A 16,060-nucleotide genomic window follows, 5' to 3' on the forward strand; every position below is an offset into this window, starting at 1 on the left:
AAGTAGAACATTACGCATGTGAGGATATTGAGCGCAAAAGTCAAGGACACGAACCAAGTGACAAGCACGCCAACAGATTGGATAGTGCAGGCTGCGGAGTAATCTTTGGTCCCCTGCTATAAAATATGGCCTATAACTTTATGCGCTTTATAGGTTTTCTAGCTAGAGACAGCAAAGGATGGTAGAGGCGACGATAGACATCTCAGTCACAGCCTGCAAAGATAAAATCTGATTCGCCAGCGGTGAGTTTACATCTAAGATATACGAATTTTCTTTCCAAAATAACTCAAAGCAGCTTTCTTCATATTCTCACGGGGTTTTGCGTGGAAAATGTTATGTTTGAATGCTGTGAGGTACATTAAATATGCTACATTTAGCTTTAAAGCCTTTGTCATATGCCTCATACGTATCCAGGGTCTGTTCCAAAAGCTTCTTGAACTTCATGCATCACCTATAATGAGGAGTCGAAATGCCGTTTTGCGCTAACACACCCCTCATTGAGGTCCAAACTGAGCGTAAAATTTTGTGACTTGAACAAATGCATGATCGCAGCCTTATGCATAAGAAGAAGAAGCTAAATAACACCTAGTCATCAGCAAACGAATAACTAGAAAAGCATGTTGATTGCCAGAGCGTCAAATGTGGTTACTTGCGATGCTTGGTAGGAATTTATTGAGAAATTGGCAACTATCGCACTATGTTGCTTCACAGGGATCGAGTGGTTGTGAGACAACGATATACATGTAGTATTCGATCGTATAGCGTGTCAAAATTAACATCTGGAGTGAAAACACAATTTCGTAGTGGAAGTGTGTAACAATTGGTTAGGTTAGGTTCCGACCGAATTACCGAAAATTTCCAACCGAAATTAAGTTCGATCGGTTGTAGAAAATAATTTCTGTTCCAATTATAATTCTGCCATTAGTATGGTTAAATCGTATTTTATAATAATTCAATATCAAATAGTTTGATAAGGTATTAATTTTTGACATTGTTATAATAGAATCATGTAGTTTCTTGTTATTTGACAAGTACATAAGATCGGCACTTTCATTCTGACAAGGCAAGTAGGAGTATAGGTCCTCTGGCCATCACGTTTGCCTCGAAGCTTTTTACTGATACTAAACGACGCTGTTGACCTCGCACCAATAGCATCGAACAACAGCCACTTGGAACTCTAAATTACCCTCTAAAGGTTCAGCGCAAAATTTTTCAAGAGAAGGATGAACAAAAATAGTTTTCTAATTTAGTGATTTACTGACAGAGTAAATTCATTCATTTAGAAAATCTCTTTCGAAGAACACAGGGTGTTCTATTAATATAAATTAGTAGATATTTGGTAGTAATTATAACTAAAGTAGCCATCAATGAAGCACGAAATACGTCCTAACAATGCAAAAGCCAGGAACTTTTCCAGCAATATGCTCTTACCAACAGTATTCAATTAATGAAGTAATATGAACTAAATAGCTAGAAGGAATGTTGAATGATTATCTACTAGTTAGTTATAACTTCCTAAGCCTAACATTTTTTCCAGAATCAAGTTACAAGTTTACCGCGTCAAATAATCGTGAAACTGCTACATGATGTCCGTCACTACCTCAGGGCTTGGCTGCACACCAAGAAAGAGAATAATGCCGGTCTTTTGTGACCTGCACAGATTTCAGACTTACTACCCTTTCTGTTAACTTCCTTGTTAAAGAGGTCTTCTTACCACTTTCTAAAATTAATAATCTCTTACACTCATCACGAGCAGTCTTCTCTAACACAGGTCGTCTATTAACGTTAGCTAACTGTGCTGTTTACTCAAGACCCACTGCCGGTGCACGACGAACAATATGTTCTGATGAGTGATGTAACTACATCTTCCACACACTGTGGTTTTATGTCTGATGTATGGCACCGCCTTACATCTTTGTTTCAAATAAACGGTGCGTCCACGGCGTTCGACCGTCGAGTACAGTGAAATAGATTGCAATAGCGCCGGAACTTCGGTAACCAAATTTTAACTTGACACCTGTCATTGAAAGACTTTGATTGATGAGCGGTTTGATAAATAACGCATTAGTGATTTATTGGGAAATCGACAAAATACTAGTCAAAAGAGAAGTAGGCTTCTTTTTTTCTGTCACAGGAATCTCTTTAGTAGGCACAGCGGCAAGCAACTGCCAGCTCCTCAAGCCTGAAACACTTGACGAAGTTCCGAAGACGCCATTACTCTTTTGAGTCAAGCCTAAAATACTAAAACGCTTTAACATATGGTCGTTCGATTATTCGGCATTTCATATAACACTGGATAAGTATACATAAATGCAACAGTGGTTTCCAAAGATGCGAGACTTTCCACAGAATCAAAAGCACGCGGAAGCTCTTTACGTTCTCCAAGCTGAGATTTTTACTACTTACCTTCTAAAGGAAACATTCTAGCGAATATTTAAAAGTGAATGAACTATTATGATAAGAAACTGCATAAACTATTGCACACCTGGAAATAGCAATGCGCTAAAATTACACCGGTCAAAATTCATGATTTTAGAAGAAAGTAAATCTTGAGCTAAAAATAGCTGGCTAAGGTCTGTTACCGTTTAACTAAAGAATTGATCTTAGGAACCCTTATCTATTGTAGGGATTCTACATTTCACTTTGTGGACGTATGCATATCAATTTAGTAACTTGATTGAATGTCTATTTATTTAGTTTTCTTTTGTTTTCATTTGCAAACAACAAATTATACACTTGAAAGAAGGCATGCTATTTTAAAGTATTTATTTTAAAAGACGGCACGTGAAGGAGTAATTTAGCGCGTTGTATAACCGAAAAAGAAACGGCGATTTCACAGAGGAAACAACAGGTCCTCTATTAATGAACAGATCGCCATTCAGAATAGGCTGCATATAATCCTAAATGCGGGGACGCACTTTGATGATTAGCATGAGGTTTAAGTCGATTAAAGAACTATTCTCCTAAGGTTAATCCTATCCATTTTATTTAACTAAAATACAGCTCGTACTACGCCGGCTTTGAAAATAGCAACGGGAAGTTATATTCACATAGATTCTAAACGGCTAAAATCAACGAGATTTATGTTATTCTCATTGATTTTTTCAGCCAAAGGATACCACACAAGTTGTCCAACTTTCTGCAGCAGCCTAAAGACGTATATACATTCTCTTAAAATAATTTGTTTGGAGTACACTTTGCTGTTTTCGGCCATTTTATCACGAATACCTATCTAGTAACATCACACAGTACGCAAAAACACATAAGAAATTTGCATAACGGCTGTTTTGGAATTTAATTAGGGAGAGGTGCTTACTTTGTCACCAGGCATTGATATTAGTCTCCGATAAGAACTGAACTGTTTATTCATTTCGAAAAATGTTTGTTTTTAGCGCTTACAAGCATGCACTGTACTCTAGGCACGACATCCCGAAACCGCCATCGTTTTATATAAGCAAGGTACTATACAGCAAAGTGAACAATTTCTTACAACCATTTCTCTAACTACGAGCATATCTAAGCATGCCTACTATTGGCTCAAGAGAGATTACACTTTCGCAAATACAGTCACGAATATAAATAGACAAATCCGCTGTCTTTTTATTCTTCCCATATTTTACTCACTGCTTATTCTTTATTCGTACGACTTTCTTTATATAATATTTCTGTTTTTGCTTACATTGGAACAAACTTGTTCCCGTTAACCCCTCATCTTTGGGTGATTTTTGTAGCAAATTACCCACAAATATGCATTTGTCTATGTATGCTTATGGTATGTATATATGTAGCTAAGTCGCCTCGTTGCGAGGCGGTCATATGTAGCCAATACATTTACAAAATAAAAGCAATTGCCTTTCGCAGATGTAACAGCAAACGGCTTCTTTACCGCAAACCCGATAAGGCTGATTGTAATACTCGTCCTTTTCTAGTTGCTTTTGTTGTTTACTTGGTTGACGATAAAGACCTCAACCGAATCTATTTCATCAATTTCAAATTTAATATATGGCTATATGTATTTCTGTTTCTTTGCTTGCTTCCTTGTTTCTTTACCGTGTGTGTGCAGGATCAGAAAGAGGGGTGAAACAACACGCACGGGCTGCAAAGGTCGATTAATATACATACATGAACTCTTTTATTATTAATATGTTATTATTTTTAATATTTAATTATTCATACAACAGAATAAAATGTATTATACAATAGACGTATTGCTGGTCGTGCAACACGTTTTCCATATCATCCCGCGCCCAAGTGCCACCAATGACTTTTATACCTATGGTTCAGGGAGCTGCTGATCCGATGACCAATCAGAGGGACAGACGACCTGTAATATTCCTGATTTCTCTGTTAAGGAGATGATCTTAACTCTCATGCGCACAATATCGACTATGGACGTCATATGTCCATTCACTTTTTGTGACGTTTCTTCTCGGGGGAACGACCCTTGCTGTCGTCCCGTGATCTCTTCTTATCCTTATGGGGTGACTTATGCGATGATTTATGCGGACTTTTATGCTTATCCTTGTCACGATGCTTATCCTGTGGGGAGAGAATAAATAATGTATTTCATATGACTAGCGCGTAAAAAGCTTTGACATACGGCAAGTAAATAAGTACCATTAAAAGTGAGAAAATTAGTATTATCAGTCATACCCGACAAGAATTAGAGATTGTATCATCGATCTAGCCGAATACAAACTCGTAGGAATTCTGCTATATCATTAGAGCAACAAACGAACCAAACAACGAACGCCATTCTCACGGTCAATTTGATTATTATAATCACATTATATAATGAGTATATATTGGTTGCAGGCATAGCACATCAGCACAACAACATTCGATCTACACACACACAGTAGTAAAATGTATGTACATTTGTGATGTCCGCCTATACCTTATGAGATGACTTTTTCGACGGCGAATGCTTTGACGAGTGATGCTTGCTACTGCTGCTTGAGTGCCCCTTCGACGAATGCTTCGTGAGCACCTTCTTTTTACCGCTTCCACCACCTCCACCACGTTCCTCTTCTTCATTGTCCCGATCAGCACGGCGAGCCTCCTCCTCGAGTTCAGACCAATCTTTACCTGATTCTTCCGAAGAGCCGAGGGATTCCTCACCTCCCGACTCACTGGCCTCGGTCTCCGACGAATAGTCCTCAGAATCACTTTCATCATCGTCATCTCCACCGTCACCGTCGTCCTCCGATTCCGTAGGATTGAATTCTTCATCCTCATCATCTTCGTCGTCTTCATCACCTTCATCCTCCGAACCTGACTGAGGATCAAGGAACTTCCAGCCGCCCTGATCGAAGAAGCCCTCTGGGTCACTCGTAATCGTCTTCATGATTTTTGTCCAATTGAGCGATTGGATACCCTCGGTATAACGGATATCGCAAGAGTTTAGCCATTCTTTAACATGGTCTAGCAGGTTCATAGGAACGGCATTGACCATCGCTACCTTTCGCTGGTAATCTTTGAACACAAATACCATGTCGAAGTTCTTTAAATGGAATTGTACTCGCTCGAAATGGACCAACTCGAGTTCCTCTAGAGTAATTATGAATGGAGGCCACTCGGTTAGGTGAACCAGCGCACCAGACGTGGGTTGTAATAGTACGGTAGACCGGAATGGGACGCCAGGAAATCCGAGATCTCTAAACGGCGTATCAAATTCGACCTCCTGCTTTGTGACGTTCTCAACCTTCTCACAGAACTGCTTAAACGCATTCTTTAGCTTGTTTCGAAGCTCACGTTCGGCTTGCTCAGCGGCGAGATCATCTCGGTCATGCATGTGTTGGTGTTTTCCGAGGTCAGTAGTGATCTCTCCGACTTCGGTATAGAATTGTACATCCGTTTGCTTCTTCTTGCCAATCACAATAGCATTTTTTAATGTGAAATGTAGTAAAATTATCATTTCGTTATCGCAAGGCTGGAAGAACGCATGCTTGACGTTATTGTACAAAACATCGACGCGGTCACCTCGCACCGATGTAAAACGGAATCCATTTGTATGGGCCTCGAGCGAACCAGTTATTCTTTTCGAATGGATGTTGGGCCGGATGTAGAGGTCTTTCAGCTTAGGATTTCCTTTATTGTTTGATAACACCAAAGCATCCTGTTTGACAATGCCTTCTTGTTCGCGCTTTTCAGCTTCACGTGTTTTCCATTTCTTCTGAACAGCTTTGATTAGCTGAAATGCCGTATTCAAATTACTTGAAGCCGCTGACAGTTCGCCAGGTTCTTTGAGGTTGCTGGCACGGAACGTCACCTCCTTAAGAAAGGTCGCTTCAGGATTAGGGAAATATGAGCCTTCGTTTCGGCCCAAAGCTCCACCGCCTGGGTGGAAGAAATTTATTCGCAAATATGTGTAATCGCCCTCTACTGACTGTGAGATATTTTTGATTGTACTGATGTGATAGGGTACAGGTATGCCGAACACAGGCAATATGACCGTTTCATACTTTTTGTCAACAAACACCTTAAGCTGCTTCATTTCTGGTTCGCGAGGCAGCTGCCCCACGCTCTTGTATGACACGACGGACTTGCCGTGTTTTTGCTCGAGTTTTCTATCGCCCTGCTTCGCTAAACGATTTCTTGCCTCCTCGTTAAGCTTGTCAGCAAGTACCTTTTGGTTCTGTTGTCGTTTCTCTTCGCCAGATGCTTCTGTTCGAAGCTTTGACTCCATAATGGCGTTGTTCCTTCGGGCGCCACGTCCAAGTATCTCATCTGCATCGTCCTTTTTGCCATCCTTATGTTTCTTATCACCGCCCTTATTCTCGGTTTCTTCCTCCTCTTCAGATTCGTCCTCGTCATCCTTCAGGACGATGGCAACGTTTTTAATTTTCTTTTTGCTTTGCGTCAATACGTTGACAGGCTGATCCTTTTCTACAACAACAACTGTATCACCAACGAACAAAGCATACTTTTTGGTGTCGCCCTTCCCTTCTTTATTTTCAAGGCTCGATAAGCCAACGCAAACATTGAAGATCATCCCTTTTTTGGCCACGGCATTTGCTTTCGGTGCTATTGACAGGCTGCTTTCACGGAACTCGATGCCCATCGCGAATCTGCGAAAAAGAACATTGTCGCATAGTTAATGCGAGAATTGTATTGTTATACTACTGTGCAAACACGATTGGGGAAAATCAAACATTTACTCGGTGACAAGCAGAAAAAGCTCTAAAAAACTTTGGAATAATATTATTGATGTGGCCCACGAGTCGGATCGGAGTGATGAGAAGTTAGAGTTCGTTTTTATAACAAAATATCAAGTCATTAGGCAGCAGAATGTTGCTGTTGTCATATACACCACGCAACTTTATCCTAACACTTAATCATCCCCAGACAAATCTTCACATTGCGTACAGACAGAATATATAATAGAGAAATAACTCGCAGTAAACGAAGTCACATTGTAAAACAGATTCCAGTAAGCCTTTGCACTTTTTTGTAGTCAACTCTTGTAAATATTAACCTTTTTGGAAATAATGAATAAAACAAAGATAAGACAGGTATTGTTATAGGAATCAATCTACCATGTCCACTAACCGTGTTCCCCACTTCTCTTTCGATAACACTAACAGAAAATCATCACATTTGCACCAGTATATCATGACACAAAACGTACCCAAAATTTTTTGTGAGATTTTCAAGGAGATCCTTACGATGATCCGTAGCATACTTAACACCTTCGACGTACACATCGCTGAGTTTCTCTCCGTCGCGCAGTTTCTCGATAATATGCTCCTGAAGATCGACCAGAAACGTGTATACCTCTTTTTGTTCTTCCGAAGGATTCACCATCAGCGTTCTTACTATATTTGAACAGTAATATTTGTACCGTGCACCAAGCATGCACACGATCGTGCCAAAGTCTAATGAGTTTTTGTCCGATTGGACGCTAAATTTAAGATTATAATTTCCGCCACTTTGAATAATAGCCGGGTAACAGCTTTCCACCTGGCTTGTGTCGGTGTTCTGGCCAACGAATTTCTTATTCTGAAATGCCTCCTCCACCATCTCAGACAGCTTGTTGTGACGAATTTTACGATCGGAATCGATAATCTCCATAATTTGCTGGCGCAAATACTTTGAGTAAACATCAACCGACATCTGGGAAGCACGCTTTGTCAGGCTGATCTCGTGATCATCCTTCAAAGACATCACATAGGCTAACGCTGGTGAAATATCAACAGTATTCTCAATTTTGGCGGCCCGCAATGCGTCCTTCCAAAGATCGATGAATTCCGATTTGAATTTATCCTTTGAGAAGACGCCTAACGCCTTACCTTCGCGCGACTTGCCGATAGACTCGATAATCTTTTCAAAATTCCCTTTATCTTTGTCACTCTGAAAATATGAACAATACAATATTACTACAACCGATATAACTGAATACGCATTTTTAGTAAAATTACTTTATCATTGATAACCACTACTTCCCATACTATTTACTAACATAGTCTTATTTGGAACCAGCGTATGAATATTTAATATACGAAAGCACGAGGGCTTGAAGTATCCTAAAAGGACTTGAATCATTTAACAATTCTAATTTAACTGTGTATTTCCATGCAAGATTTTCTTAATGAAATGCCTACTACAAATCTTATAACAGCCAGCTTAAATCAAAACGATCATTAATACAAATAAAGCCAATCATTTTGTGCCTAACATACCTTGTCGCGAACAAGTAATGTGACTGGTGGTACGTCACCTTCGTTTTCTTTGCCCTGCTCCAGTTGTTTGAGAAACTCAATTTTCTTCTTCGATGCGAGAAAAATGATCTGCCTATCGCAGAGTACCATTAGCGTGTCGGACAATTCATATCCGAGCAGATAATGTTGTAAGGCTGTGCTCTTTGAGTACACTACGTCTTCATCCTGTCCGACGACAACCACAACGGCGTCAGACTGTGCCAAAGGTACGTACTCGGCTTCGCCATTCTAAACGGAGACCAAGAACACAAATAAAATCCGTGACGATTATTACGAGTAGATCTTCCACTAACTTGCACCCGGGCATAGAAAACCTGTCAAATAATATAAAGCATCGAGCCTTTTTTTTATCAAATTACAATTTATACATAATCTATAGCAATACAATTGTATACTATACATAATTGCATTACGGTTATATTGTGGTATTATTATGTGATATTGCCTAGACACAGAAGTTTTCATATTAAAAATATAAAACACATTTACTGACAGCTCTACTTCTGGGACATTACCTTGTGTTCCGATCTGAGTTCAACAAAATAGCAAAAAATATCAGATGCACACTTTGAATCGTGCTTTTATTAGCTTCAACTTAAAAAAAACAATGTGACCGCAGTATCAATTAAAGCTACATGAAGAGGAAGATTCAATTTTTGAGGAGAGAAAAGTTAGACAGGTAAACTATGTCATTTATAGCGTACTCTTTATGTGCCTGGAAGGATTTCGCTCGAATTGGATGTTTCTGCGGACCCCTGTGACTGCTTCCTATAGCGAAACCTAAATGCTCCCACATAGCAAGGCGGAAAATCCCCTTGCTCCACTTTCAAATTGTTCCCACCATCCCATTGCACGTATGAAAAATATTGCACTACTTCACTTTCTTTTAGCGGGCCTCTAATTAGCCTTTCAGCACATCAGCAATAAATGGGCCCGCTCATCCCAATTTTCGAAATGGCAGGTGTGAGAAGAAGTACGTATATGAAAGACTCACTCAGACTTACACTGCTTCATCCTTGAAGCAGCGTTGTGGAGCCTGAACTGACCGGGCACTGAGGTGCCGTGTAATGAGACGATTAACAACACAGTACACTCGATTGCACACATGGACTGAATCTATCATATATTACAGGCTGCACTAATTCAACACCAATATTTTCATTGAACTCTAGAACGAACTATAATAAATTTCAAAGCCAATATAAGAAAAAGTATTCACCTGCATGCAGGAACTCATCTGCTCGGCAAGTAATACCAAGCGGAAAGATATTTCCGCCCATGGACACTTAGAAAAGGTCACACTACATGTAGCAGTTATAAGCCAAAAATCGCAAACAAGAAAAGCTAAGACAACTTCATTCGGTGATGAATATAATCATAATGGAAAGCTTCAAATTAATGTCATCATCATTATAACTCTAGCACTAGTTTTCCTGCTCACTAAGCGGGTCTGAGGCACGAATAAATGGGAGAAACGCCGTCAGCCTGCAAAGACAACTAGGGGTTAATAATGTGAAAATGCGTTTTCCATGAAAAAGCTAGGTGAAACACAATCTGTCTAGCTATTTGTCATATTTCTACTTCAATTTTTCACCGCCGACATGAGGCAATCCAAATCATGTTTCACCGATCGCGGCCGACGACGGAAAATTAGCGAATAGGTGGCCGGATCAACAACCCAAATTTATAACATCAAGAAAACCAAACGCACCAAACACGATTGGCTGTACTTGTGTAACCACCGTTTCATTGGACGCCCGCGAACCTCTCTGCTTACGATGCAGCAGTGCTACGCCACTGTGGAAATTCGTATCCATTTAAGAAACGTTTCAACGAGACGATGCGGAACGTTCGCTCGACCGGCTATCCATTACTCATGAGTAGAAACAGCGGCTACGAACACGGCACTTGTCTCCTGAACATCTTTCTTTCACTGCACTCACCTTCCAGGCCTGGTAGACGCCTTTCATACGCCGGTAGAACGTCTCCTTGTTCACTGCCGGATTTGACATGATTGTTAGTTTTGAGGTCCGCGGCTATGCAGCCGGGCAATCCGACGGAATAACTTATGAAAGGTATCACCGCACAAGCCACAAACACTTACACGACGAATACAATTTACGCCGCTCTACAAAATGGCGCAACTAATAAACAATACAGGTGGCGCCCCAATCGATGTTTTTGGCGCGCAGGAGAGGAAAACGGCGCCACGATTTGAATTCGGTCGGTGAATCCCGTGCTTCAAATAAGCAACGCTATACAACTAAATGTATAAATAATAACTGCAACTAAGCACAGTCAAGTACCCTCTGTACAAGTCAAGTCAAAACAACGGAAGTGGCTTACATTTTTGATACTTTTTATTGACGAGTTTGGCTAAGGAGAGAGAAAGCTGGAAAGCAGCAATACCATCAAGACACAACTAACTAATTTTGATTGGTTATTAGCTTTGTAGCGCGATACTCTGTGACAGCCTATTCTATTGGAAATGTGTTTGATATTATTAGTTTTCGAATAATTAGAGGCTCAAATATCGATTTGTTTTACATTGAACAATATTTTTGTGCGTTTACTGTGAGATACAGTCAAGCACATATCTAAAAGAAGTTTTGTGCCCTAACAATGTGCTAGAAACTATTCGTTCAATCAATTCAAGCTGCACCATTGGTAGATGTCATGTACTTTCATTGTGATCATTTTAGTCATAATTTTTGTCAGAATCAATACAGTTAATTATATTTTGCATGCGTAAGGTGGGTAAATAATTTATTCTCTAAAAAGTTATTTGAGTTCGATAAATCCCAATGATTAATTCACGTGGAGTGCTATCAGTGTTGAAAGTTCTGCTTTTTTTTTCCAGCAGAATTCTAATCGGGAAGTAGTGTTTTTTTGTTAAAACTGTGCGTATGTAGGCATCACAACAATGGTGGCTGTTGTACTGTTCAAACGGACGGGGACCTGTTTGCGACCTTAGTCTGTTCTTTAGTTTCTGTCATGTTTCTACTTGAACGTATTTCTTTGCAGATGAATGGCTCACCGATATGGCTGGATGATAGAAAAGAAGCAGCTAAATAATCGATAGGTAATTCCAGAACTTCTTTACACTCAGGCTTCCTCCCGGTAGACTTGCTCTGTTTCATGTAATATCTATGTGGTTGACGTTGAGCATTTTGTTGAATATCTTTCTTCTCATTTCATCACGTACCTAGAGCCTACTACCAATATTTTTGCGCTTTCTTGCGAACCGTCAAGTTATGTAATAATTATCCTGCTTCGAACGTCGGCGACCATCAAGGAATTAGAAGGGTTGAGTGGAGTGCGTTTATTAATTCAAAGGCGCCATTATTTAACTTAGTAAGCCATTTCTGAATAGTACCTTCATCTACAAAGTTTTTGTTGTGCACACACACTGCTGCTTTGTTTATCACCCGACGTATTAGATTTAACCGTATTTATGCTTCAACATCTTAGCGAATTGCTTCGATAAAATTAAATTCTCCATATGTGTAATGAAGTAACAAAAAAAGTTAACATTCCATAAAATAAAGAAAAAACCTATTCTTTTCTGTTGTCATATTTTTTTTTTATTTTTATCGTTATGGATAAACCGAACGCAGTTAACGTTATACAAAAAGGGTATACAGAAGTCTCGTAAGAAGATATTCGTTATGCAAGATATACAGATAGTAGAATTTTGGAGCGTCCATCCCGTAATGCTAAAAGTATGATCGATTTAGCTGTGTATTGCAATTCAAGCTTCGCCCGTCTAAATCCTCTCCTCTACAGCAGCTTTTTTGCTCTATCCCATTACTTGACCGGTTAAATATAATATATATTCGATTCAAAGATCGATTTTCCTCATAGCGAGATGAAATTCCCATCGGTTTCTCAAACCAGTCAGTTTGTAATATCAATAATACTGACCCAAATCCTGTTCAAATTTTTTATAGATTTATATTTTTTCTGGACTATACATTAGTCGTGTCTCCCTAGCTAAAGCACATATTAGATTGCAACTCAAGTACCTTACAGTGCTTGCGAACATTTAATAGTCAGAATTGGTGCGAATCATTAATGCTGTTTTATCTTCACTTATCTTGTGATAAGTACTTAAATGACTAGAGGACATTATTGGCTGCGTCAATTATGAAAGACATTGCGTGGGTGTTTTTACTGCTGGGTTATGCACAACATCTGTAACAGTATCAGTTCTCACCGACTGTCAACGTGTGCTCATCAGCTAATATTTATCTCGTCGTATAAGTAAGTATATGCACTACTAAGGTCCGCAAAGTTATTCACTATGATATTTTTGGTTAACTATAGTGATTGTTGAGAAATGTTCTATCCATAAATTCTATCCATACTGTAAGTGGATTTCCTTGCGTGTGAACGTTTTAGACATCTTTTATACATCTTGTAACAACAACCACAATAGATTATGTTTTGCAGCATATTCAGTATGATTAAAGTACGGTTTAATGCTTCATTCCGCATTGTGGATTGGGTATTGATGCACCGCCTCGGCTTTAGTTCGGCGCAGAAGTCAAGCCTCATTTTAAAGTGTCCTCTTTTATGTTTACCTCTTCAATATAGGAAATGAGACTTCGCGAGATGTAGAGCAAAGAGGTCAACATGTGCGAAAACTTTTCCTGTATGGTGACGTTGAAGTAATTTGGGCGTTTCTATATTGAGCAGTCGGAAAAGCACTGACCTTTTGTAAGCCATAACTGAAGCAAGTATTTTCTGTCTTTACAATAATATTACTAATACGTATCAAATGTGGGCCATTTTGACCAATGATCTTCTGCCGTTTTCTGATAACAATGCCAAACCGTCCCACCAATGTAGAACCTCTGTGGTTTCTGAGCAAAAAAGCTATGACAAGTGATTTTTTAAATGACCAAATTAACACCAATAAGAAAGTTCTGCAGAGACTGAAACAGATGACAGTCTGATGGAAACTTTCCGTTGAAGTTCCCTCAACATTTGCTGGGTAGCTAAAGATGCATGTGATCTGACATTGCAATGTAGTTGTCGACTGTAGAGTTCGAATCAACCATTGTGCCACACGCCAGTAACCCATAATATACGATCCCTTTCCAATCCCCATTTTCTTTGGTGTCAGCCTTAACTTTACCACAGATTGTGAAGCACATTTTTTATTACTTTTTATTTGCACATTATTGTACATGATCCGCTTTTCATCATCACCCATGATCAATCCCTTTAGAAATAGCTCGATCTTATTCCGTTTTTGCAGAAGTTTTATAAATAAAAATGCGATGGAGCGAATTCTTTTCCTTGATTTGTCAACTACTACGAAGACATTTCTTTACAGAACAAAGTCACAAACTTAGCTTTAAGCTCTTGCTTTGAATAACGCGTATTAAGTATATTTTTTAAGAATTATGGACTGGATGTACTTTTATCGTAAAAAAAAATAAAAACCTAGCAAATGTTTGCAGAATCACGAGTCTGAGTAAAAACATTCCAACGTATCTAATACTCTCAGCTATCAAATAATACCAACGTCCGACGCGATACTACTTAAGGCGTATAACATTTAGCTAGACAAACAGTCAGTGCTTTTCTCGAGAAGCCAATAGATTCTATTGAATTACTTCACCTAATATACTGCTAATAGTCGTAAAATCAACTCTTAGGAACTGTTAGTTTCCTCAATTACCCTGTTACTGTATAGTATTCATGCAAATTTGTGCTTTCTAAAATGATCAGTCCTAGTGGTAGGTGAAGCAGGATCCGTTCGTTAGACTTTTGATTCCTTAATGTTGCGTTATGCTAATGAGCCTAAAGCCTTTCAGTTAGTAACTTCAATAAAGAAACTTATTTCAGTCGGTGTGATTATTCTGCTGTGTACCAGCGACATCACGTCCATTCATAAACAATAAACTAATCGTTTTGACAGAAACAGAATGCGAGGAAAATGTCATCATTTAATGATGACATTTTCCTCGCATGTAACGAGTCATATAAGACCATGATAGTAATTCAATGGAAGGCTCAATGTACATGTGTAACGCTGAGCCTTTCCACCTCGGTATATACTGGCTGTGAAAACTACTGGTTCTGCTTTTTGATTGTTTTATAGTACATAAACAAATTGAACACCCACTTACATCAGCCCAGAGGCTTAACATAAGTCTATATTCGTACCCTTTCACTGACAGTACATTACTGATTTACAAAAAAAAAAAAACAGATTTTTGAAAAAACAGTTTCGCATTATTCTTGCTTCACGTTCGCTAGGTTTATATTGATGACCAGGCACCGTTTTCTCTTTAATAATCAAAGGATGTCCAATAAAATAATATATATATCGCCAATGTTGGTCGATCGGCGAGATGACTGATTTACAGCAACATGCGAAGATCATATTGCCTCGAAAACCGGGTCATCCTCTTCAACTTGGGCGTTGAGCTCAGATATTAGATCAGTGGCTGTCGAACGATGTCCTCGGTCAGATCGCACGAGTTAAACACGCGGGAATTACTAAGAGCCAAAACTCCCACATGCATAGGCGTGCCTGCACTGGAGTCACCGCCATGCATTTCGTTGAGTCGTTCACAACACGAAGCAGACACACCCGCCGTTTTCGGATCAAGCAAAGTTCCACTCGCTGACCAATTCAGACAAGATGCTGACACCGATGCTGAAGTCATAGGTGAAACGTGGTCACTGTATTCCTATAGAAAACAAATGAAATTGGCACATAATTAAAAAAAGATTAACATCATAATAGAAGCGGTGTAGCAAAGAATAAGAGTATTAATATTAATGAGTAATGAAAAGCTCGACTAGTACAGAAAATTACTTCTTGTCTTAAGTTATGTACACTCTGCGTCAATAGCACTAATGGATATGGTTCTATTTTAAAGAGTACATTGTTCTAACTCAATGATATGATCTCAATAATGATTCCATGTGATGTGATGCGCGAAAAAAAGTAAACCAGAGCCTCGGGCTAAATTTCACTGCCTTTGTTATGCTTATTTGCATCGAGTGACGGGTTAAGCAGTTTTGCTCGGCTTGCGGTAGTTTTCTTTTGTGGGTGGTTATTCGCTGGTATTCGAAGCCTGAGACCGTTTGTCCGATTCCGAATGCCCTAGGCTAGATCAAACGGAGTATAGGGTAATCGTTGGAGTGCTACATTAGTTGTTGGTTTCTTTCCCAAAGAAAGGCTCCGATAGCCACTTTCTGCGTGGATCATGCTCGAATCCGACTCGCCTCATGAGCTACTCTGCATACAAAGAAGTTAAATTCTACGTTTACGTGGCCAGACGCTACCAAAATTGCAACTTTCACTTGCCGCTTTCCTG

The 16,060-nt window shown here is 39.3% G+C and overlaps 1 protein-coding gene and 1 long non-coding RNA gene across 5 annotated transcripts; one reads left to right on the top strand and one right to left on the bottom strand.

The window, feature by feature from the left end:
* The first annotated feature begins 109 nt into the window (after positions 1–109).
* Positions 110–15,715, top strand: LOC147755345 (uncharacterized). 3 transcript variants are annotated; one of them, XR_015327797.1, is made up of 3 exons: positions 110–242; positions 8,745–8,926; positions 11,745–15,715. It is a non-coding gene; the product is annotated as an uncharacterized LOC147755345 (long non-coding RNA). The 3 variants fall into 3 exon arrangements; XR_015327798.1 differs by having other exon boundaries at positions 137–242; positions 1,538–8,926; XR_015327799.1 differs by having other exon boundaries at positions 162–242; positions 4,816–8,926.
* Positions 3,563–10,805, bottom strand: dre4 (SPT16 homolog, facilitates chromatin remodeling subunit dre4). Of its 2 annotated transcripts, none has more exons than XM_022807036.2 (5): positions 10,664–10,805; positions 8,682–8,948; positions 7,631–8,352; positions 4,898–7,070; positions 3,563–4,539 (listed from the first exon to the last, which is right to left on the bottom strand). In XM_022807036.2, exons 1-5 carry the CDS (start codon positions 10,730–10,732, stop codon positions 4,408–4,410), a joined length of 3,363 nt encoding a protein of 1,120 aa, XP_022662771.1. In that variant the 5' UTR covers positions 10,733–10,805; the 3' UTR covers positions 3,563–4,407. The 2 variants fall into 2 exon arrangements, with proteins under 2 accessions (XP_022662771.1, XP_086845409.1); XM_086989283.1 differs by lacking the exon at positions 10,664–10,805 and adding an exon at positions 10,432–10,571.
* Positions 15,716–16,060: the final 345 nt, after the last annotated feature.

The sequence above is a fragment of the Varroa destructor genome, unplaced genomic scaffold, assembly GCF_002443255.2.
Source record: "Varroa destructor unplaced genomic scaffold, Vdes_3.0 BEIS01000005.1, whole genome shotgun sequence".
In the NCBI taxonomy this organism is placed as follows: Eukaryota; Metazoa; Arthropoda; class Arachnida; order Mesostigmata; family Varroidae; genus Varroa; species Varroa destructor.

Excerpts from the sequence above, each read along its gene's own strand:
- dre4 (XM_022807036.2), bottom strand. The coding sequence starts at position 10,732 with ATGTCAAATCCGGCAGTGAACAAGGAGACGTTCTACCGGCGTATGAAA. Across the intron at positions 7,071-7,630 it reads AATCTCACAAAAAATTTTGG|ATTCGCGATGGGCATCGAGT; the intron begins GTACGTTTTGTG and ends TCTTTTTCGCAG. Across the intron at positions 4,540-4,897 it reads CGAAAAAGTCATCTCATAAG|GATAAGCATCGTGACAAGGA; the intron begins GTATAGGCGGAC and ends CTCTCCCCACAG.